The sequence below is a fragment of the Schistocerca nitens genome, chromosome 11 (genome assembly GCF_023898315.1).
Source record: "Schistocerca nitens isolate TAMUIC-IGC-003100 chromosome 11, iqSchNite1.1, whole genome shotgun sequence".
Taxonomy (NCBI): Eukaryota; Metazoa; Arthropoda; class Insecta; order Orthoptera; family Acrididae; genus Schistocerca; species Schistocerca nitens.
Genome location: NC_064624.1, coordinates 156,191,612 through 156,216,742, shown reverse-complemented (window position 1 = coordinate 156,216,742; position 25,131 = coordinate 156,191,612). Strand labels below are relative to the sequence as shown.

At 41.5% G+C, this 25,131-nt stretch overlaps 1 protein-coding gene across 3 annotated transcripts in view; it reads left to right on the top strand.

Moving 5' to 3' along the window:
* Window positions 1–25,131, top strand: part of LOC126213059 (dynamin-like 120 kDa protein, mitochondrial) — a 228,132-nt gene that overhangs the window by 115,613 nt on the left and 87,388 nt on the right. For all 3 annotated transcript variants that reach the window (XM_049940634.1, XM_049940633.1, XM_049940632.1), the window contains 2 exons: window positions 18,080–18,218; window positions 24,437–24,562. In XM_049940634.1, the coding sequence (XP_049796591.1) occupies window positions 18,080–18,218; window positions 24,437–24,562 (265 nt within the window). The remainder of the gene's footprint in view (window positions 1–18,079; window positions 18,219–24,436; window positions 24,563–25,131) is intronic.

Sequence of the window (25,131 nt, the reverse complement as noted above, 5' to 3'; positions counted from 1 at the left end):
TTTTTCTTTTCCCTAAAGTCAAGTCAGCTTTGAAAGGAACTAGATTTGAGACTGTTGAAGCAGTAAAAGAAAAAGCGACGGAAGTAATGTATGGACTTATCGAAAATGATCTGCAGCATTGCTATGAACAGTGGAAAATTCGTATGGAGCGGTGTAGAGACCAAGGAGGAGAGTACATTGAAGGAGATAACATGAAATTGTAAATAATTGTAAATAAATGTTTTTTCCAGCATCAGTCCGGTTTTTTTCTAGCCGCACCTCGTATTGTAGCCAAATGATAAGGGATTTTTCTTTCTATGTATTCGCAACACATTACACTTGTTTACATTGAGATTCAGTTGCCATTCCCTGCACCATGTGTCAATTCATTGCAGATCCTCCTGCATTTCAGTACAATTTTCCATTGTTACAACCTCTCGATATACCACAGCATCATCCGCAAAAAGCCTCAGTGAACTTCCGATGTTATCCACAAGGTCATTTATCTATATTGTGAACAGCAACTGTCCTACGACACTCCCCTGTGGCGCACCTGAAATCACTCTTACTTTGGAAGACTTCTCTCCATTGAGAATGACATGCTGCGTTCTGTTATCTAGGAACTCTTCAATCCAATCACACAATTGGTCTGATAGTCCATATGCTCTTACTTTGTTCATTAAATGACTGTGGGGAACTGTATCGAACGCCTTGAGGAAGTCAAGAAACACGGCATCTACCTGTGAACCCGTGTCTATGGCCCTCTGAGTCTCGTGGACGAATAGCGCGAGCTGGGTTTCACACGATCGTCTTTTTTGAAACCCGTGCTGATTCCTACAGATTTCTAGTCTCCAGAAAAGTCATTATACTCGAACGTAATACGTGTTCCAAAATTCTACAACTGATCGAAGTTAGAGATATAGATCTGTAGTTCTGCATATCTGTTCGACGTCCCTTCTTGAAAACGGGGATGACCTGTGCCCTTTTCCAATCCTTTGGAACGCTACACTCTTCTAGAGACCTACGGTACACCGCTGCAAGAAGCGGGGCAAGTTCCTCCGCATACTCTGTGTAAAATCGAACTGGTATCCAATCAGGTCCAGCGGCCTTTGGTCTTTGAACGATTTTAATTGTTTCTCTATTCCTCTGTCGTCTGTTTCGATATCTACCATTTTGTCATCTGTGCGACAATCTAGAGAAGGAACTGCAGTGCAGTCTTCCTCTGTGAAACAGCTTCGGAAAAAGACATTTTGTATTTCGGCCTTAATGTGTCATCCTCTGTTTCAGTACCAATTTGGTCACAGAGTGTCTGGACATTTTGTTTTGATCCACCTACCGCTTTGACATGAAACCAAAATTTCTTAGTATTTTCTGCCAAGTCAGTACATAGAACTTTACTTTCGAATTCCCTGAACGCCTATCGCATAGCCCTCCTCACACTACATTTCGCTTCGCGTAGTTTTTGTTTGTCTGCAAGGCTTTGGCTATGTTTATGTTTGCTGTGAAGTTCCCTTTGTTTCCGCAGCAGTTTTCTAACTCGATTGTTGTACCACAGTGGCTCTTTTCCATCTCTTACTATCTTGCTTGGCACATACTCATCTAACGCATATTGTACAATGGTTTTGAACTTTGTCCACTGATCCTCAACACTATCTGTACTTGAGATAAAACTTTTGTGTTGAGCCGTCAGGTACTCTGAAATCTGCTTTTTGTCACTTTTGCTAAACAGAAAAATCTTCCTACCTTTTTTAATATTTCTTTTTACGGCTGAAATCATCAATGCAGTAACCACTTTATGATCGCTGATTCTGATCTGATGTACATCAGATCTGCAAATTTCCATCCCATTTGGATTCCTTTGTGGTGTGTCGTTGTCCTTTTTTTTTAAGTGTGTGTGTGTGTGTGTGTGTGTGTGTGTGTGTGTGTGTGTGTGGCGGGGGGGGGGGGGGGGGATCGAAACAGGACCAACATGCTGTTATTCTTTTATTGGCTACCAAAGGACAAGCACTGGTAGATGTTCATCGGAGAATGAAGAATGTGTATGGGGCAGCATGTCTATTGAAAAGAATCATTGTTGATTGGTGCACTGAAGGATGCTGCTGCTTCATGATAACATACATCCCCATACCACAGTGGCATAACGCAGGGGTTATGCAAACCCGAGTAGGAGATATTCGAGTACCTACCGTATAGTCCTGATCTCTCCCTATGTGATTACCACATCTTTGATCCCTTGTAAAAAGGCCTCGAAGGTTCAACGATTCGTGTCAGATGAGGATATGCAGCAGGCAGTTACAGAGTCCCTCACACAGCAGAACATGGTTTTTTACTAAACTGCTATCTCCAACTTGGTGCATCTGTAGGATGGATGCGCAGCAATTTTGCCTAAGTGATTCAAACGGAAACTTTTTGATGTACACACACACACACACACACACACACACACACACACACACACACACACACACACAGGGAGACAGAGAGAGAAAGAGGGGGGGGGGGGGCTTATTTCAAAATCTTTGGATCAAACGTCTAGTGGTGATACACCACATCATGGCAAACAACTTTTGTTAAGAGGTTCACAGGCACTTCCCGGTGATGTTACGCATGTTTTTTTTAATTGGTTATGCCCCTGAGAGATGGCAGGATGTGAGCACAGTGCTCTATATGTGTGTGCCTTGTGTGTTGCCTGTAATCCAGTCATATTCTCTGTCTGAAAGGCAGTAGATGCAGGAAAATTAAAGTTCCTGATTAACTTCTAAAATATGTTTCTCTGCTTAAAGATGTTCATTCTTGAGCTTTCCTTATTGAAAATCACTATATCAGTTTACTGGACTAGCTAGTTTGCAGCACATCTAGTTATTAGACCCTGCTAGTTCAGTGAAATTTTTTTGTCCCAAGGTTGGCAAATACAACACATCAGTCATCAATGTGGCCACCACCTATTTTCTACGTCAACGTGCAGTAACCGTTCACAGGCGGCAGTTGGAAGCACTGCCAGTAGAGATTAAGTAAAGTTTGTCAGAGAGACGCGTGAAAACAGTGCAGTAGTTGTCGTTTTGCAGGAATGGAGCAATTTACCTGACATCCGAAGGGGCACGATTATCGACTTTCGGGCATAAGGTGGGATCATTTCAGAAACAGCTAATTTTGTAAACTGTTCACGTGCCGCTGTGTGTGGCGAAATGGTGCTGTCCGAAACTGGTGCTCGGGCACCTGTCGTGCACCACTGCGGGGATGTGTACGGGCAAATAGACGTGCAACTTTTGAGCTGCTCATTGCCCAGATGAACCGAGGGACTGATAATATTGTCTCCTCAGTGACTGTTCGGCAAATGTTGCTGCAGGTGCCTAGTTCGTGCACCGGTGCTGCCTGCTGCTCACAGGTGACAGAGGCTAGACTTCGGATGCCGATACCACAGCTGCTCTTGCATTGAATGCCTTTCCAGACGAATGACGTTATCGCTCTGACGGACAGCTGGCCACCGGCACGTGTGGTGCGAAACGTCCGAAAACGACGACCTGCCGCGGTCGTCTGAAGGATCCGGGCTGAATGTCATTACTTGGGTGATCTTGTAATTCTGGAAGACTGGGGAAAATGTCCAACCGTACACGCAGTTTGTGTTTCCTCAGCACGATGGCGTGTACCGGCAGGATGATGCAACTTGTCACTCGGCTGACAGTGTGTGTACGTGGTTTGAAGAGCACATAATGAGTTTACTGCACTACCGTGGCCACCAAAATGACCAGGATAAACCACAATCGAGAATATGTCGGACTACCTCGATCGGGCTGTTCGTGCAGGAATCTTCACCCGAGAAACCTTGTGCATCTGACCGTGACGCTGGATTAGACATGGCTCCACATCCCTGTCGGTACCTTCTGGAACTCATTGGCCCATGCTTTGCAATTGCTAAACGTGCTTTGGAATTGGATATAAACCCTAATCTCGCTCCCGCCTCCTGCCATCTTCTCCTTCCCCTTCTCTCTGTCTATCTCTACCCTCTCTTGCCTCTTCCCCCATCTCTCTGTGGCCCCACCCTCCCCCCTTTTGTCTATTTCCTCTTCCCCCACCCTCCCCCCTACCTGCTGCGTGTGCTTGAAATGAATGGGTAAATCAGTTGGGACGGCCTTGCCACAATGGCAACACCGGTTCCCATCAGATCACCAAATTTAAGTGTTGTCGAGCTCGGCTAGTACTCGGGTGACCGTCTGGTCTGTCGAGCGCTGTTGGCAAGCGGGGAGCTCTCGGCCCTTGTGAAGGAAACTGAGGAGCCATTTGATTGAGAAGTAGCGGCTCCAGTCTTGTGAACTGACATACATCCTGGAGAGCAGTGTGCTGATCACATGTCCCTCCACTTCGGCATCCGGTGTCGCCTACATGAACAGGATGACACAGCGGCCAGTCAGTACTGTCGGGCCTTCGTGGCGTGTTCGGGCGGAGTTGGGATCGTTGGTTTTCAGGAGAGTGAGGGAGAACTCTCTGGCTGCTGGATCTTTGTGGACAGTAGTGTCAGTGACATTATTTCCCATAGTCGTAATTTGCAAAACTTGAAGATTACAAAGTTTTGGACAATTCAGATTCCATAATAGTATTGTAATCAAGGGCTGACAATCCATAAATAAGACTTCCCTATTTTTTTTGATAAAACTGATTGCGAGGGAGGAAACAAAACATAACATTGTTGTGTACACAATTTTTCTTTAAAATTCGTAGATAAGGATAGTTACAGATTATGGAGAAAGTATATATACGAGAAAAGAATGTGACTAATGGTTTAAGTGCCATGCTATTGTAGCTAAATCTGTAAGAAGGAAAACTAAACAATACATTTTCACATAATAGCATAGCATTTTGTTTCTCTCAGTAGTTTTGAACAGAAAGTCTGTACATTGTTGTTTAAAAAGTACACACACACACACACACACACACACACACACACACACACAGACACATACTGTTGCTCCTAAGAGTTGTGAGTTGCAGGTGCATTTTCTCTATTGTTTCGGCAGGTATTTGCAATTTCTTCCTTGCGATGTGTAGCTGGAATCAGCCCAAACAAATACTGCCCATATTGTCTTTCATTTGTTGCCCATTGTCAATAGAAAGCATCGGTTTGTTTTCTGTTACCAGTAACATTATTTTTAAAGTGGAATTTTGCATCCTCATTGGTTAAAGCATTCCAAAGTCAGCCTCGTGCAATATTCGTTGTATCTATAATGTATTACAGGGTGTATATGCCCCGGAACGAACGGGAAATCTGGGAAAAACCTGGGAATTTTTTCATCCAGGAAAAACCTGGGAATTCTAAAAAATTCTGGAAATTTTTCACTGTTTTAGTGTTCAGTTAAATTTTTGTAATTTTGACTGGTAAGAACTGATAGTCTAACATAGAATTTTACTTTAGCTTGCTACTGGAGAATAATACTGCAGCAATAAAACATAAACAAGGGAAAGAAAACCAAAATAAATGTAAGTATCAACGGAAATGTGCCATTCCCAACAACAAAACACAGTGCACACATAAGCGTCTACCAACACCAAAATGTGTCAAAGGCTTTAGGACATAACAACAAACTGCTTCTGGTGACTGTGACGTCACAACGGTTTATGTTAGGTTCATTTGAGTAGTTGCCAGTCGACTCGTGCGCATGCGCAGTTGAGTAAGAGCATTACCTACTCCCACTTGTGGCTACCTGAAGTATGTCTGCTAGCTGTATCAGCAGTAACAAGGAGCTAGACACTAGCTGGAAAAATTCATCTGGTGAGCCCAAGCTGCCAGATTCGCACATGCATAGAGCAGTCTAACTTCCAGTGGAGAAGACGGTAGTTTCCACATGACCCGTGTTTAGGTTTAGTGATTTTGCTGTTTCTTCCTCATTTACACCTCTCATGTCAAATGAAAACAAAGTGGATATCTGTGGCCATTCAATATGCATTCACATACTTATGGAAGGATAAAATATGTTATTAGTTTTAGTTTCCTGATTTTATTTTATTTTCAGGTTTTTGGCAGTCAAGCATTAATTGCCTTGCAGAACAGTGAAGTTATTTTTGTTTATTTGCTAAAGAAATTTGGCTTTTATTAATCTTTTCCGCAGAGGCAGTCAATTTATTTGAAACAAAGTGTTTCATTCCACATTATTGGCTAGTATCAACTGTTTGCTGAGTTAAAAGTGCCCGTTTTTATCTCCTGACACGTATAGCGTTATGCCATAATGAAGAACCAAACCTGAGATAATACAGTACTGGTACTTCAAGAAAATTTGCAGCCTGAAAACAACACTAAAAAGCTTAATATCAGGTTGGGGCCTACATATTTGCAAATCTGGACATACGAATGTGCACTTCACACTGAATTATGCATTTTAGTCTGGTTTAAGAAATTCTATTGCTCTCGTAGTACCTCTGATGTTCTGTTTCGTTTATGACGTAATGTAAGATCTCTTACTGCTATATGGATATGAACATTTGGGCTTCCTACATCATCATAGCTGCAAACGTGGAGCAACGCCGTTTTCCGGTGTTCTCTGACAACTGCTGAAACGAATTCTAATAGGTCTTGGAAAAATATTGTGAATGGTAGTTGGTTATGAACTGTAGATTAAAATTGAAGAAACTGCAAAAAGGTGGGAAATTAAGGAGATGGGACCTGGATAAACTGAAAGAACCAGAGGTTGTACAGAGTTTCAGGGAGAGCATAAGGGAACAATTGACAGGAATGGGGGAAAGAAATACAGTAGAAGAAGAATGGGTAGCTTTGAGGGATGAAATAGTGAGGGCAGCAGAGTATCAAATAGGTAAAAAGGCGAGGGCTAGTAGAAACCCTTGGGTAACAGAAGAAATGTTGAATTTAATTGATGAAAGGAGAAAATATAAAATTGCAGTAAATGAAGAAGGCAGAAAGGAATACAAACGTCTCAAAAATGAGATCGACAGGAAGTGAAAAATGGCTAAGCAGGGATGGCTAGAGGACAAATGTAAGGATGTACAGGCTTATCTCACTAGGGGTAAGATAGATACTGCCTACACGAAAATTAAAGAGACCTTTGGAGAAAGGAGAACCACTTGCATGAATATCAAGAGCTTTGATGGAAACCCAGTTCTAAGCACAGAAGGGAAAGCAGAAAGGTGGAAGGAATATATAGAGGGTCTATACAAGGGCGATGTACTTGAGGACAATATTATGGAAATGGGAGATATGATACCGCGCGAAGAGTTTGACAGAGCACCGAAGGACCTGAGTCAAAACAAGGCCCCCGGAGTAGACAGCATTCCATTAGAACTACTGACAGCCTTGGGAGAGCCAGTCCTGACAAAACTCTACCGTCTGGTGAGCAAGATTTATGAGACAGGCGAAATACCCTCAGACTTCAAGAAGAATATAATAATCCCAATCCCAAAGAAAGCAGGTGTTGACAGATGTGAAAATTACCGAACTATCAGTTTAATAAGTCACAGCTTCAAAATACTAACACGAATTCTTTACAGACGAATGGAAAAACTGATAGAAGCCAACCTCGGGGAAGATCAGTTTGGATTCCGTAGAAATGTTGGAACACGTGAGGCAATACTGACCCTACGACTTATCTTAGAAGAAAGTTTAAGGAAAGGCAAACCTACGTTTCTAGCATTTGTAGACTTAGAGAAATCTTTTGACAATGTTGATTGGAATACTCTCTTTCAAATTCTGAAGGTGGCAGGGGTAAAATACAGGGAGCGAAAGGCTATTTACAATTTGTACAGAAACCAGATGCCAGTTGGAAGCAGTGGTTGGGAAGCTAGTGAGACAGGGTTTTAGCCTCTCCCCAATGTTATTCAATCTGTATATTGAGCAAGCAGTAAAGGAAACAAAAGAAAAGTTCGGAGTAGGTATTAAAATCCATGGAGAAGAAATAAAAAGTTTGAAGTTCGGCGATGACATTGTAATTCTGTCCGAGACGGCAAAGGACTTGGAAGAGCAGTTGAACGGAATGAACAGAGTCTTGAAAGGAGGGTATAAAATGAACATGAACAAAAGCAAAATGAGGATAATGGAATGTAGTCGAAATAAATCGGGTGATTCTGAGGGAATTGGACTAGGAAATGAGACACTTACAGTAGTAAAGGACTTTTGCTATTTGGGGAGCAAAATAACTGATACTTGTCGAAGTAGAGAGGATATAAAATGTAGACTGGCAATGGCAAGGAAAGCGTTTCTGAAGAAGAGAAATTTGTTAACATCTAGTATAGATTTAAATGTCAGGAAGTCGTTTCTGAAAGTATTTGTATGGAGTGTAGCCATGTATGGAAGTGAAATGTGGACGATAAATAGTTTGGACAAGAAGAGAATAGAAGCTTTTGAAATGTGGTGCTACAGAAGAATGCTGAAGATTAGATGGGTAGATCACGTAACTAATGAGGAGGTATTGAACAGAATTGGGGAGAAGAGGAGCTTGTGGCACAACTTGACAAGAAGAAGGGATCGGTTGGTAGGACATGTTCTGAGACATCGAGGGATCACAAATTTAGTATTGGAGGCAGAGTGGAGGGTAAAAATCGTAGAGGGAGACCAAGAGATGAACACACTAAGCAGATTCAGAAGGATGTAGGTAGCTGTAGGTACTGGGAGATGAAGAAGCTTGCACAGGATAGAGTAGCATGGAGAGCTGCATCAAACCATTCTCAGGACTGAAGACCACAACAACAACAACAACAACAACAACAGTTGAAAAGCGTTGCTTTCAATGTAAATTTCGTTTTATGCGAAATGAATTATGTTACGTGTGCAAATGTGCTTTGAATTTCTTAAATCACAGAACGTTTGATTCTCATTTACAGCTTAACACCCTGAGGGCCAACTACTTAGAAGAATTTTGAGCCAAGACATTTACGTATTATTTAAAGTTTTACCTGCACGTTTGTGTGATGTATATTAAAGTGTAACACATGCAAAGAAGACCAATATTATCAATGAAAGCTGAGCTCTTCTTGCAGCTACACTTAGTATATTCATTTAAACCATTACCTTTTCCTATTTACGTGTTCACCCTATTGAACAGTGATGTCGGTTGCTATTGGCTGACTACATCACATCTGCTATGCTGCGAATATCTGCTATCGTCGGATGGTGAGGTCACGTGACGTCAGCTATGACCGGTTTACTAAAGTGCATCGCAACCTCGATTTCGTTGCTTTGGAGACCAATGTGCTGTGTTTGGTGTCATTCAAATATATACTTTGGTAATATGAAAATATGCAGTGTACCTTTTTTTAAAGGTGGGTGGTTGTTCGTTTTATGAAGTGCCAGGAAATTTCTACGCCAGTGTATAAAACCTTAACCATTCAAAGAGTTGATAAGTTTTATGGTTCTGAGAGAAAGTATACTTAACACAGAAAAAGCATGTTTTCACTTGGGGAAAAAGTGTGTTATGACGGATATCTGGGAAATTTTTTTCCTCGTCCACGTATTCAGCGTGTATTAACAGCGACAGTAAAACACGTAGAATAATGAGTAATGCACCAGCGACGGCACCTTCCTGGCCTGCACTGACTGCCACCGTCTTGCTGCAGTGCTGCTCAGCTGCTGCTGGATTACTGTTTCCTCCATGTGTCTTACTGCCACTGTTAACACTCACAGCTAAACCAGATATTGCTCCGGACTAATTTGGGAGCACTCTGTCAAACGGAAACGTGAAATCCCATTTTAAAAGTTAATTTGTTTGTAACAAGAAACAAATAAACTCTTTCTGTCGACTCTGGGCAAGGTGTGAAAGGTTTGGTGGACAACATGTGAACGGAATGGGAAGAAACCCTAATAACTATTACAATGGGACGTACCCTCTTGCACTTGCAGAGTATAGGTGTAGAATTAAAAATATTTGTTTGGGTGGACTACACATAGGCATTTCAAAGCCGAAATTGCTAATATCTGCCGAAACATTGGAGGAAGTGTGCGTGACAACTCTTAGTAGGGGCACCCGATTACTAATCGATAAATCTCGAACTGTAAATTCGAACGAGGGAGAGATTAATTTATGCACAACTAGGCTGAAAGAAGGAATCGGTTGATTGGACACATTGTGAGACATAAACGCATCACTAATTTGATAAAGTAGGGAAAGATAGGGAGTAAAAATTGTAGGAGGAGACCAACAAATGTGTGCAGTAACCTGGTCTAAATGAATGTACGTTTCAGAAGGACGATTAAGGTTTACGGTCCTGTCGACATCGAGGTCGTTGGAGACTGAGCAGAAACTCGGAACAATAACAGTATGGTGAAGGAAATCGGCCGTACCCTTTCAAAAGAACCGTCCCAGAATTTGCCTGGAGAGATTTGAGGAAGTACAGAAAACTGAATCGGGATGGTCGGATACCGTGGTTGCCTGGAGATGAAGCAGCTTGCAAATGATAGACTAGTGTGGAGAAATGTTTTAAATCTTGAGACTGATTATTTTGCTGGTGCGATTTTTTATCTTTGTCACTACCATTTGATATCCCTGATGGCTGTTCCACTGCTAGGTGCAATATGCAAGCATGTACACGTGCCTTTGCTTTCGTAAACTGCACGGCACGTTTGCCCCTTGCTCTTCCTCAGACAGATCTTTGCTATCCAAAAATGGCGGAAACTTTACAAGGTCCTGTCAGTTTCACCAGATTTTGCATTCCCTCATCTGTAGATTGTCTTACAATGTCACACGATGTGGAATATTTCATTCCTATTGGTCAGCAAAGTCTGTTATAAAACTGTAGGGTTGACTTTATGAATTGAAATAACAGAAGCCAACATGCATAAGTTTCACTCAAAATTCCTCTCTTTGCAAAGTTCACTTCCATATATTATTTTACTTAAACCCTACTTTCTTTCTGTTAAAAATATTACGCTTTGTAAATTTCTATTGCCTTTCGATACAAGTGAACGTGCTGATGTATTGTCTTGGATAGAACATTAGTTCCCTGAAGTTTTATTCCACAGCCTTCTTACTGTAACCAGCGTTCCACTGTGGCCTAGTTTATCCAAAGAGACAGTTCCTCTTATATTGGGCTAAACAGGTGTTAATACATTTTTTGTGGCTCCAATATACAGGGTGCTCCAAAATAATGTACATGCTCTGTGAAAGTGAGTCTCTCTCTTTAATTAATGCAAATAGAAATAATTTTTTGTGTGTAATGATTCCAAAGACTGTGAAAAGCTTAGCATCAGTTCCGTTTGTTGCATGATTGCAAACAAATGTGGTACTACAGCTTTAAGAACCAAAGCTGTTTCTAACTGATACTGGAAAACAAAGAATGTGAGTGAGGTTTGACAACATTCCAGAGTTGAAGTTGGATTATCTTTCCCTCCACAGTTAACAATCACAGGAATCTGAAAGAAGCTTGAAGTTGATGGAACAGTGCACGACGTGAAGAAATGTACGTAAAGGAAGAAAAGACGTTCAACAGACAATGAAAGTGGTGTTGATGCAGTATTTCAGTTGTAGACAAAATTCCTGAGAAAGTTTGAGGCAAATGCTCTTGTGAGATTGAAATAAATGAAAGCACTGTTTGCAAAATTATGTGGACTAAGAGAGGAAAATGCATTCTGGCACTTCTCTGTGTTCTGAATTTGATTGAGTGGTTCAGCATGCTCGAAGAAGATGAGCATTTCCTTTGAGATGGTTAGGGCAAAGATGGTACGTAGTATCCAGCTCGTCATTGGATTCGACCCCCTTAGGCTTTTATCTCTGGGGTGCTCTGAAGAACACAGTGCATGCTGCAAAACGTAGAGACTGGATGGTCAAACAGAGAAGGGACTTTAAAGATAACTGATCAAGTGAGTGCTGTAATTGCATGTACTGGGATAGCAAAAATCTGTATGGAACTGAAGAAAGGCATTTGGTAATCTACCAAGACTATCATCCTGGAGTGGCTCGTCATCTAGAGCTTTCAGTAGGCCGTACTTCTTTGAAGAGACTGTCATAGGTGACTCTTACCTAGAAATATTGCAATAGCAGCTACAGATAAATGGCATTTTTGACAGTGAGCTAATATAACAATGAAAATAATCAATTTTTGACAGTATAATGTAATTGGATAGATAAAAAAATCTACTCACAAAGCAGTGGCAGGAGAAAGCACACGCAAAAGGAGGTTATACTTATGTGAGCTGTCGGAGCCAGTGGCTCCCTTTTACAACAGAAGGGTTGAAAGGGAAGGAAGAGGGGTGAAGGAAAGGACTGGAGAGGTCAAGGAAAAGGGGTAGATTTCCAGAAATGTGGGTCAGGGGAGCCCGTCCACTAAGTCTCTACTTAATAGCAGTTCTGGTTGACTTTCCTGAAATTTACCCCTTTTCTTAACCCTCTCCAGTCCTTTTACTTCCTCCGTAAGCTCGAATAAATATAAACTTCTTTTATGCGTGTGTTCCCCTCCTGCCACTCGGTGAGTAGATTTTGGTAGGAAAAGCATTATTTTCAACAGGATGGGTTGCCACCTCACTTTCAGCTCGATACGAAGGAATTTCTCGGCCGTACGTTTCCTTTGAGATGGTTAGGGCAAAGATGGTATGTAGTATCCAGCTCGTCATTGGATTCGACCCCCTTAGGCTTTTATCTCTGGGGTGCTCTGAAGAACACAGTGCATGCTGCAAAACGTAGAGACTGGATGGTCAAACAGAGAAAATTGAGCAAGCCTGTGATGATACTCCATTAGAAAATTCAGCTGATATTTTGCTCCTTTCTAAGTCTTTGTTGACTGTGCATTGCAATGGTACCTGGTTATTCTAACCATGTACCATCTTAAGTTACACCTTAATGTATTCAACACAAAAAACTTTTCATTTCAGTGTGACAAGGAAAGTTGAGTACACCTTTTATAGAGCCATGCAGTTGATCTGTTTCTGTCGTCATCATCATCATCATCATCATCATCATCATCATCATCATCATCATCATTTAAGACTGATTATGCCTTTCAGCGTTCAGTCTGGAGCATAGCCCCCCTTATAAAATTCCTCCATGATCCCCTATTCACTGCTAACATTGGTGCCTCTTCTGATGTTAAGCCTATTACTTCAAAATCATTCGTAACCGAATCCAGGTACCTTCTCCTTGGTCTGCCCCGACTCCTCCTACCTTCTATTGCTGAACCCATGAGTCTCTTGGGTAACCTTGCTTCTCCCATGCGTGTAACATGACCCCACCATCTAAGCCTGTTCGCCCTGACTGCTACATCTATAGAGTTCATTCCCAGTTTTTCTTTGATTTCCTCATTGTGGACACCCTCCTGCCATTGTTCCCATCTACTAGTACCTTCAAGCATCCTAGCTACTTTCATATCCGTAACCTCAACCTTGTTGATAAGGCAACCTGAATCCACCCAGCTTTCGCTCCCATACAACAAAGTTGGTCGAAAGATTGAACGGTGCACAGATAACTTAGTCTTGGTACTGACTTCCTTCTTGCAGAAGAGAGCAGATCGTAGCTGAGCGCTCACTGCATTAGCTTTGCTACACCTCGCTTCCAGTTCCTCCAGTATGTTGCCATCCTGTGAGAATATGCATCCTAAGTACTTGAAACCGTCCACCTGTTCTAACTTTGTTACTCCTATTTGGCACTCAATCCGTTTATATTTCTTTCCCACTGACATTACTTTCGTTTTGGAGACGATGATCTTCATACCATAGTGTTGTGTCTAGTTCCTACAGTCTAGACACAATGAGGTAGCTAGGTGCACGCTAAACTAACGCAGACGGGCGTGAAGTCTGGAACATGAGACTTATTAATGAATAAGAAGAAAAGTACGTAGATGTTACTTAACTTTTATTCTCTTGTTGGAATACATCTCTTGAATAGTAGTAAGCTATAAGCACTGATACAAAATGGCGCCTTGCTAGGTAGTAGCTATGGACTAGCTGAAGGCTATTCAATCTGTCTCTCGGCAAATGAGAGGAAAGCTTCGTACGTCTGGTCGCAAGCTATGTCGTCCGTACAACTGGGGCGAGGTCTAGTCCGTGTCTTGTGACCTGCCATGTGGTGGCGCTAGGTTTGCGATCACACAGTGGCGACACGCGGGTCCGACATGTACTACAGGACCGCGGCCGATTTAAGTTACCACCTAGCAAGTGTGGTGTCTAGCGGTGACACCACACATAGTCCTTACATTTCTGATCTAGCTCTGAAATATTACTTTGCAAACTTTCAATCGAATCTATCACAACTAAGTCATCCGCATATGCAAGACTGCTTATTTTGTGTTCACATATCTTGATCTCACCCTGACAGTCTATTGTTTTCAACATATGATCCATAAATAATATGAACAACAGTGGAGACAGGTTGCAGCCTTGTCTTACCCCTGAAACTACTCTGAACCACGAACTCAATTTACCGTCAACTCTAACTGCTGCCTGGACTATCTATGTAAAGACCTTTAATTGCTTGCAAAAGTTTGCCTCCTATTCCATAATCTTGTAGAACAGACAATAACTTCCTCCTAGGAACCCGGTCATATGCCTTTTCTAGATCTATAAAGCGTAGGTACAATTCCCTGTTCCACTCATAACACTTCTCCTTTATTTGCCGTAAGCTAAAGATCTGGTCCTGACAACCTCTAAGAGGCCTAAACCCACACTAATTTTCATCCAATTGGTCCTCAACTAATACTCGCACTTTCCTTTCAACAATACCTGAGTAGATTTTACCCACAACGCTGATTAAAGAGATACTTCTGTAGTTGCTACAATCTTTTCTGTTTCCATGTTTAAAGATTGGTGTGATTACTGCTTTTGTCCAGTCTGATGGAACCTGTCCTGACTCCCAGGCCATTTCAGTTATCCTGTGTAGCCATTTAAGACCTGACATTCCACTGTATTTGATGAGTTTCATCCACCCCAGCTGCTTTATTGCACTGCAATCTATTGACCATTTTCTCCACTTCCTCAAATGTGATCCTATTTCCATCATCATTTCTACCCCATTGTACATCAAAATCTGAAACATTACTGATCGTATTTTCACCTACATTGAGCAACTCTTCAAAATATTCCCTCCATCTGCCCAAGGCATCCACAGGATTCACCAGCAGTTTTCCTGACCTGTCCAAAATACTTGTCATTTCCTTCTTACCTCCCTTTCGAAGACTGCTAATTACACTCCGGAATGGTTTTCCAGTGGCTTGACCCATAGTCTCCAACCTGTTTCCAAAGTCTTCCCAAGATTTCTTCTTGGATGCTGCAATTATCTGTTTGGCTTTGTTTCTTTCTTCAACATAGCTTTCTCTGTCTACCTGAGCTCTAGTATGTACCCATTTTTGATACGCATTCTTTTTCCTTTTACAGGCTGCTTTGACTGTGTCATTCCACCAAGCTGTTTGCTTCATCCTACTTTTACACACTACTGTTCCAAGGCCTTAAAATTATTTTAAACCCCATGCTTCACCAGAATGTTTCCAGTGAAATTACTAATCTTGTTTGTAAATGCTTGGGATGTATAGCAGCTGTTGTTCTTTATTGGTTATGGAAATCTTTCAGATGAACGATAGCGTGTAATTGATGATGTTGTTGCCTGTAGAAGACAATCAGATATACTGTGCCCTCCTAAATCCAAGACCAGTGTTTCGTCTCTGAAGATACGTCCCGCAGACAGTGGCGAAATGTTGGCGAATCGTTTTATGTGTCGACCGCTTTCTCCCTGACTAGAAGTTGACATCGGCCGCAAAAGCCTCGGTTGTATCAGAATATGTTATGTAATTGACCCACAAATGGAGCTACAGAGTTCAGGTCGGGTAACCTTGTCGTGATGTCTCCTGCCATCTTCGTACACATAATGTCAGAAAGTGTGCGATTCGATAAAACTGTGAAACAGAGCTGCTGCTCAATACTTGCTTTCAGGAGGTGAAATATTTGTACTGTCGACAGGCACATACACGGTGTATCATAATTAATGGCATAAACACGTGCAGTTGAAAGTACACGATGCTAGAAGCAAAAAGTCTAAGTAAGCAGTGCTTCAAAATGCACACCTTAAGAGCTACGAACAATTCATCTTCGATCCAGTGAAACACATTTCTTCTATTGCAAACTCATTCCTTTCCACATTTTGGTATGAGGTGATCTGGACCAAAACAAGAAAAAAACATTCCAGTAAGTGTGGGGTCCAAAGCACTTACTTTAAAAGCTATGAGCAATAGTTCATCTTCACTACTATGGAGCACGTGCTCTACTGAGCAAGCACTCTTTGCTCTTGAGGTTTTCACTATAAAACTCATTTTATACTAGACATTGTTGTTCTTCTTTTGGTCCAAACTACTCTCAAAATATGGAAAGCGATGAGCTTGCAAAAGAAGGGATTTGTTTCACAGTATCGAAAATGAAGTACTGCTCGTAGCTGTTCAGGTGTACGTTTGAGAGCCCACATTTACCGAGACATCTAGTCGAGTGTACTTTCAGCTGTTTGCATTCACACCATCAATTATGATGCACCATGTATAAAGGTACAGGATGTTGTTGTTGTTGTTGTGTAGAAATGACTTCCTGGCACTTAATTCTATACTCGATGTTAACAAATTTCTCTTCTTCAGAAACACTTTCCTTGCCATTGGCAGTCTACATTTTATATCCTCTCTACTTGGAACATCGTCAGTTAGTTTGCTCCCCAAATAGCAAAATTCCTTTACTACTTTAAGTGTCTCATTTCCTAATCTAATTCCTTCAGCATCACCCGACTTAAATCAACTACATTCCATTATATGTTCATCTTATACCCTCCTTTCAAGAAACTGTCAATTCCGTTCAACTACTCTTCCAAGTTCTTTGCTGTCTCTGACAGAATTACAATGTCATCGGCGAACCTCAAAGTTTTTATTTCTTCTCCATGGATTTTAATACCTACTCCGAATTTCTCTTTTGTTTCCTTTACTGCTTGCTCAATATACAGATTGAATAACATTGGGGAGAGGCTACAACCCTGTCTCACTCCCTTCCCAACCACTGCTTCCCTTTCGTGTCCCTCGACTCTTATAACTGCCATCTGCTTTCTGTACAAATTGTAAATAGCCTTTCGCTCACTGTATTTTACCCCTGCCACTTTTAGAATTTGAAAGAGAGTATTCCAGTCAACATTGTCAAAAGCTTTCTCTAAGTCCACAAATGCTAGAAATGTAGGTTTGCCTTTCCTTAATCTTTCTTCTAAGGTAAGTCGTAAGGTCAGTATTGCTTCACGTGTTCCAACATTTCTACGGAATCCGAACTGATCTTCCCCGAGGTTGGCTGTACTGAAGGTACAGGATAGCCAAAATAAAATTGTCCCAGAAAATACTGTGCCTGACAAAAAAAAGTGGAGCACCCAAAGGGGAGGAGGTAATGAAATGAAACTTTACTGGTTAAGGTGGGTGACAAATATGAATGAGATTTACAAAGGGTTTGGCACTGGGATAGGGTTGCTGTCTGAGCTTGTCCCACACGTTCTGTTGGGGACGTCGAGCCCAAACAAAACAACACTTCCTTGTACAAAGACGTGTGTGCATCCACAAAAGATAATGTTACGCCTCTGGTGGAACAGCGGCAGTGTGGTATAATACGAATTGCTTCCTCAAGAGGTACAAACATAACTTCTGACTTTTATTGTCAACAATTGAGACGTCCTGCAGACGCAGTCCGAGAACAACAACCGGGAAGACTGTTTGAAGTGACGGTACTCCAGGCTAACGCCCGCCTGCATTCTTCTAGACTGACAAAAAACAGTTTACAGCAGTTACTTTGGGAAATTATCGTCACTCACCTTATTCACTCGGTCTTATGCCCGCAGGTTTTCAACTTTTCAGCGCTCTATCGAACAGCTTTCGAGGAACTTCCTTTCTGGAGGAAAATGTGCTCCGAACGCGGCTCGACGAGTTCTTCACCTCGAAACCACTCGATTTCTACAGTCACGGAACTGACAAGTTACTGCAGCATTGGCAGACTGTTCTAAATAGTGAAGGGAAATATATTACTGATGACTAAAGTGTCTGTTACTTATATCCGTCGTGTTTATGAAAAATGCTACGGAGTTATGAGCCACCCCAATAGTTTCTTCGGGTGAATTTTCCTTACGATACAATGAACTGTCCAGTTTCTGTTTCGTAGGTGAAATTTCAGTGTATGTTGCAGAGGAGCGGGTGAGATGATGACCCGGGCACCCGTGAAGGTGACTCTGAGTGAGGGTCCGTACCACGTCGCCCAGTTCCGTGACAGCGCCCGCGAGTTCGACCTCACCAAGGAGTCCGACTTGGCCGAGCTGCGCAGGGAGGTAATCCCGCTTCAGAGCTTTCGTTTCCTGTCTACACATTACTGTTATCGTCTAGCAGTTATAGCCTACTGACTTAACACCATTGTGCCAAACTTATCTTTAAAACAAATAAATTTTGAAAAAATTTAGATCCTTTTCTGTGTCGTTTAAAAATCTCATTCTCAACTGTCCTGACGGTCTTCGTCCTTTGGGGGATTCTTCTAGCACAGTGTTGATGTATCTATCTTTGTGACCTCTCATTACATGGTTAATCCACTTACGGTTGATTCACACTCAATGGAACAGAATGTCAAAACATTCCTCGGCACATTTGAAATCACTGCATTCACAGTGGCCATCGACGGAACGGAACGGGGCGGGACGGAACAGAACAGTATCACCGTCGAGGTTTCTCGGGCAGAAAGTTTTGATGTTGATGGTGGGGAGGTGGTATCATTGCCTGCTAACATTGGAAGTTAACCTATTTTCGCCATGTTCAGTCATGTTACAGTAGTGCATTTAATGATTTTGAATGTTCTTAGTCTTTATTGTATTATTTTCATTTGTTTTTGCAACACATTACAAATTTTCCATGAGAGCTTGGATATTTTCTTCCATTGAGTGTTCCAACATAAGAGGTCAGATATCTGAAAGCAAAAATTGGTTTTGGTTTTGCAATAATGAGACAGAGAAAAAGTCTACACTGTGTGCAAATTAGAACATAAATTTAAGTAATCTCTGTTTAACAGTTAAGTCAGGTTGGTTGAAGGAGAAAAATGGATGTGTTTTTAAATTAATTGGAACTTAGTAGAAAAGAAAAAAAAAGATGGCTAAGCTGAACAGGCTTCATGTACTGACTTGTTTGATAGCTATAGTTTCCTGGTGGGGGGGAGTAGAGGGGGAGGTGTAAGTGAGTGCTTTGAAATGTTTGGACGACACTTCCCTTGTTTTCTTTCTTAGCAGTTTACCGCACAAACTTTATCGAGAGCATCCATTATGAAGTTGGTTTGGCTATTAATAAATGTTAACATTGTTAGTTCCTACTATGTTCTGACTTTTTGTACTGTGGACAGTGTATTACAGCCGGCCAGTGTGGCCGAGCGGTTCTAGGCACTTCAGTCTGGAACCGCGCGACCGCTACGGTCGCAGGTTCGAATCCTGCCTCGGGCGTGGATGTGTGTAATGTCCTTAGGTTAGTTAGGTTTAAGTAGTTTTAAGTTCTAGGGGACTGATGACCTCAGATGTTAAGTCCCATAGTGCTCAGAGCCATTTGAACCATTTTGAACAGTGTATTACCACCTCACTTTGACTATTCATCACTGGGCTAAGTGAACTGACATTGTGTTGACTTTCCTCTAGTGTGAACACTCCAACATTTGATGGTGACATCACCTGCCATTCTGATCCATTCCATTAATATGTAGTGTAAAATGACCTTTAATCCTTTTGGCTTTTGTTATTATTACTAAGCCGTGTTCTTTAAGTATGTTATGTATTCTTTGTGTGTGTGTGTGTGTGTGTGTGTGTGTGTGTGTGTGTGTGTGTGTGGGTGGTCCTGTTCCTGAATTCACCATTCATTACTCATAGAATCTTTCAAGATGCCAAATATGTTGTGCAATATACTGTGCAAAATAAAGTACCACTTTTTCAAAACCCCTCCATTGTCTCCCATCATGACGCATGAGCTTGAAATTTGGCTCAGAAATGCCTACAATCTTCCTGTGTAATGGTGCAAAAACTCAGTGTCCTGAGACATCACGCCCGAGCTCACCGACACTTCAAACGGCAAGGTGCCGACCGATGTGAAAAAAAGGCCAGAGCTCAGAAGTTGATGTGAGGTGTAATGTACAGGGTAGTCAGAAACAGTATCAAAAACTTGTAAGGGTGTTGCAGGGTAGATTGTGCTGCAAAATAATTGAAAAGAAAAAAATTTTATTCCCTGTGCCATTTCCGAGTTGTACTGTATATCATGGTAGTTAGCCAATCAGGTCTTTGTACATACAGGCATCTGTTGGTCCATGTGTAGCCACATGTTCAAATACTCATTACTAGTTAAAATGTGCCTTTTTCAGAAGTCAAAAATGTGAGCTCGGTGAGCAAGAGCTACATCCATTTGGGTTGAGGAAACCAAGTGTACACTCCCATTTGGTGACACTGACTCTTGTAGGCTGCTTGAATTTGTGCACGATGATTTGATTGGTTACATTCAATGTTAAATTACTCAGAAATGGCATACTGTATTGAATTTATTTCTTTACAGTTATTTGTCAGCACAACCTACCGTGCAACGCCCTTACAAGCTGCAATTTCCATGAAAATGCTATGAAATGAAGTGTCCATTTGGATGCACTTTAATAACTTTCAGATGTCTTGTCCACACTTTGTGTTATTTCCAAAATAATCTTAAACATTTTGACATTCCATCGTTTTCAGAGCCTATAAAATGCAACACCAAATTGGTCTCAAAAGATGTCAAAATACACACACCAAAAAAAGTTTTGCATCACCTCAGTTCCGGAACCTGTACAGAAAATTGAAATAGAGATCAACATAAACATCATTTCTGCCCTTTTTTATTGCTCATGAAAACAACACATTGCATGTTGTACCAACATACGGCGAGACCTTCAGAGGTGGTGGTGGTAGAGATTTCTGTGCACACCGGTACCTCTAATACCCAGTATCATGTCCTCTTGCATTGATGCATGCCTGTATTAATTGTGGTGTACTATCCACAGCTTCATCAAGGCACTGTTGGTCCAGATTGTCCCACTCCTCAACAGCGATTCAGCGTAGCTCCCTCAAAGTGGTTTGTGGGTCACGTTGTCCATAAAAGCTCTTTTCAATCTATCCCAAGCATGTTCAATAGGGTTCATGTCTGGAGAACATGCTGGCCACTCTAGTCGAGTGATGTTGTTATCCCGAAGGGGGGAATCATTCACAAGATGTGCACGATGGGGGCGCGGATTGTCGTATATGAAGACGAATGCCTCGCCAATACGGTTGCACTATCAGTCGGAGGATGGCATTACGTTTCGTACAGCCTTTATGGTGCTTTCCATGACCACCAGCGGCATATGTTGGCCCTACGTAATGCCACCCCAAAATATCGGGGAACCTCCACCTTGCTGCACTCGCTGGTCAGTGTGTTTTAAGGCGTTCAACCTGAGCCTCCAAACACGTCTCTGACATTTGTCTGGTTGAAGGCATATGCAACTCTCGTCAGTGAAGAGAACGTGATGCCAATACTGAGCGATCCATTTGGCATGTTGTTGGACCCATCTGTACTGTGCTGCACAGTGTCATGGTTGCATAGGTGGACCTTGCCATGGATGTCGGGAGTGAAGTTGCACATCATGCAGCGTATTGCGCACAGTTTGAGTCGTAAAACGACGTCCTGTGGCTGCACGAAAAGCATTATTCAACATGCTGGCATCACTGTCATGGTTCCTCTGAGCCATAATCCGCAGGTAGCGGTCATCCACTGCAGTAGTAACCCTTGGGCAGCCTGAGGGTGGCATGTCATCAACAGTTCTTGTCTCCCTCTATCACCTCCATGTCCGAACAACATTGCTTTGGTTCACTCTGAGATGCCTGGACACTTCCCTTGTTGAGAGCCCTTCCTGGCACAAAGTAACAATGCGGATGTGATTGAACCGTGGTACTGACCCTCTAGTCATGATTGAACTACAGACAACATGAGCCGTGTACCTCCTTCCTGGTGGAATGACTGGAACTGATCGGCTGTCAGGCCCCTTCCGTCTAATAGGCACTGCTGATGCATGGTTGTTTACATCTTTGGGTGGGTTTAGTGACATCTCTGAATAGTATCAACAGTCGATGTCTGTCTTCAGGAGTTCTGGGAACCGGGGTAACGCAAAACTTTTTTTGATGTGTGTATGTTACATTTCATCATTGATTGTAGACATAGTATAATGAGTAAAATATGCTTTCCTATCTCACCAGCGTTATGTCAGTCATATAAAATCATTCATTAGATACATTGTACCTTGTCAACATTCTCATTCACAAGACGAAGTGCAAAGTGCCACCAAGGAAGAAATTGGCAACTAAGTTGACTAAACCACTAGGTGGCACTGGATACATGGTACATGTTGCATTTTGAGAGTTGGTTTCCACCTCCACCAGCTAAAATATTTCAAAATTTGACCAGAATGAAGTTTGTAACTGTCCCAGATTGTTGTTTGGAGAGGCACAACAGAGGATGTAGATGGATGGAATTTTAGAAAATGTAAATTGCATATCACAGTTTGATAACCACTCACTGCTGTACGATTGATTAAAAATATCGGACTTCATTCTCTAAATGACTGCAGGCTCTGGTCGTATGATAAGGAAAAATGAAAATTGCAAATTAGTTATAAAATCATGCCAGTGACAGATTGGTGTCACATCGGAATTTTTCTTCTTCCTCACAAGAAAAGCTGAAAATCAGAACTTGTAACGGTAAATATGTAAGAGACGCGTAATATGGTGAATTAATAAGGATGCAGCATGTTGTTAACTCAGTCAGTTTGTATATTAGAAATCATTAATAATTACAGTGTATGTTGCTTACATTCTGACGGCTGGAAGAGGAAAGGCGAAAGCAAACATTCATGCTTCTCATAGCTGCTCTCTGAAAAAAACTGAAGGCCACGCTTTCTTTAATTGTTGCAGATAATGCAACTATGAACAGTGACTCTTTGGTCACAAATCTGTACTCAAAATTTTTCATAAAAAAATATTTTTAAAAAGGGATATAGCAGTTTGTTTGTTCACAACTAGTTTCATTATCATATCAATTTCATCAGTAAACAGTTCATGGAAATCACTATGCAGTGTTTTACAAAATGGTGTCTTTTTTTTTTTTTGAATGGTTGAAAATAATAAATTGGAAGAGGCCACTGAGTGGCACTAAAGTACATGAAGCAAATTGTCTGTTAACAATTTTTGACAACTTACAGCGTACAAAATACTAACATCAGTAAAAGTTCATAAATACCATTTTATAATAATTTCAAAAGTATAGAAATACCAGTTGAGGCACATTGCACTCACTCATGAAGAACAGATGGCACTCATGCATTGCTATTTCCACCAATGGGAGCAAATGCATAATTGTCATACAGGAAATTCAAACAATTTGAGGAGACACAATCCTGGAGCCCCATAAATCAGTTCCATCAACAGTATGGATTGCCTTATCTAATTAACTTCAGAACCTCCAAACATCATTTTAACTAGTACACAGTCCACTTAAAAACCAATGAAATATTACTGCTAATGGTACATTGGCAATTGTGCTGCCTGACATAACGTGATCCCTTTTATTTATATCACACATCACAGTTTTTTCTAGGATTCAAAGATAACTTCTACACAGAAGTATAACTGTACAACGAACCATAAAATATGCACAAGTGTGCATATTTTATGGTTCGTTGTACAGTTATACTTCTGTGTAGAAGTTATCTTTGAATCCCAATTGATAGTTCCAGTTGCAGGTAACTTATCTAATGGCTTACAGGTGCAACAAAAACTTATTTTCTATATTTTATAGAATTATTGACCAGTTTTGAAAATTTGAAATGCTGTCATAATTTACTTAATAAGAGATATAATCTTACATCAAAGGTTTAACATAGTAAGAGTATTATTGCAATATTTGTAATTGTGTATACTGCATGTCTCAAGGCAGCATAACTCATTGCACGCCAGTTACCCAGACCGTCTTCACCCAGTATTTGAGAATGAGAGTACTTAGTGGTTTCCAACAAATTTTATACATAATATCAGGCCTTTACAAAAACTTTTTCCCTCTGAGGCTCCCTACAGAATGATGAAATGAAATAGTTTATTGCTTACTATATTTTTGCTGTTAATGCACTAGAACTTCAGTGTCTGGTATGATGCTTTAATGTATTACGTCTTTACTACTAATTCTATTCGTAACACACCATATGGCAGATACTGTCCACATGTACCACTGACCGTATGTGCAAAATTATATCACTGTACAACACACAATTCAGGAGGTACGACATCATAAATGTAGAGATGGACGAAAAACTAGCTTTTGCTTAAAATGGAGCACAAATTACCCAGACAGAGGTTTAGTGGTAGATAAGGAAAGGGAAAAATTAGTATTTTGTTATGAGTAGTATTAGGGCAAGTGCACGTGCTCCACATTGTAATATTTCAGGATGTCGACTTAATGATCTTTATTTTTTTCGCAGGTCGAGATCCGCATGCGGAACACCGTACGGGATGGAAAGACAGTGAGCAGTGAGGTGATCTCGATGACAGTGAAGGGTCCCGGCCTGCACAGGATGGTGCTCGTCGACCTGCCGGGCATTATCAGTGTGAGTGTCGTAGCGTACTGTCTGGGGGATAGCCGAGATGAGCTGTTGGACGAGTGTGTGGGTTTTGTTCAATTTTGAGTGTGACTAGATAGGGAACCACACTGGGTGGATGTGATCTCGGCCAGTAGCGAAGCAAGTGTCAGAAAGCTTTTGACACCGTTCCTCACAAGCGACTTCTAATCAAGCTGCGAGCCTATGGGGTATCGTCTCAGTTGTGCAACTGGATTCGTGATTTCCTGTCAGGAAGGTCGCAGTTCGTAGTAATAGACGGCAAATCATCGAGTGAAACTGAAGTGATATCAGGTGTTCCCCAGGGAAGCGTCCTAGGACCTCTGCTGTTCCTGATCTATATAAATGGCCTGGGTGACAATCTGAGCAGTTCTCTTAAGTTGTTTGCAGATGGTGCTGTAATTTACCGTCTAGTAAGGTCATCCGAAGACCATTATCAGTTGCAAAGCGATTTAGAAAAGATTGCTGTATGGTGTGGCAGGTGGCAGTTGACGCCAAATAACGAAAAGTGTGAGGTGAGCCACACGAGTTCCAAAAGAAATCCGTTGGAATTCGATTAC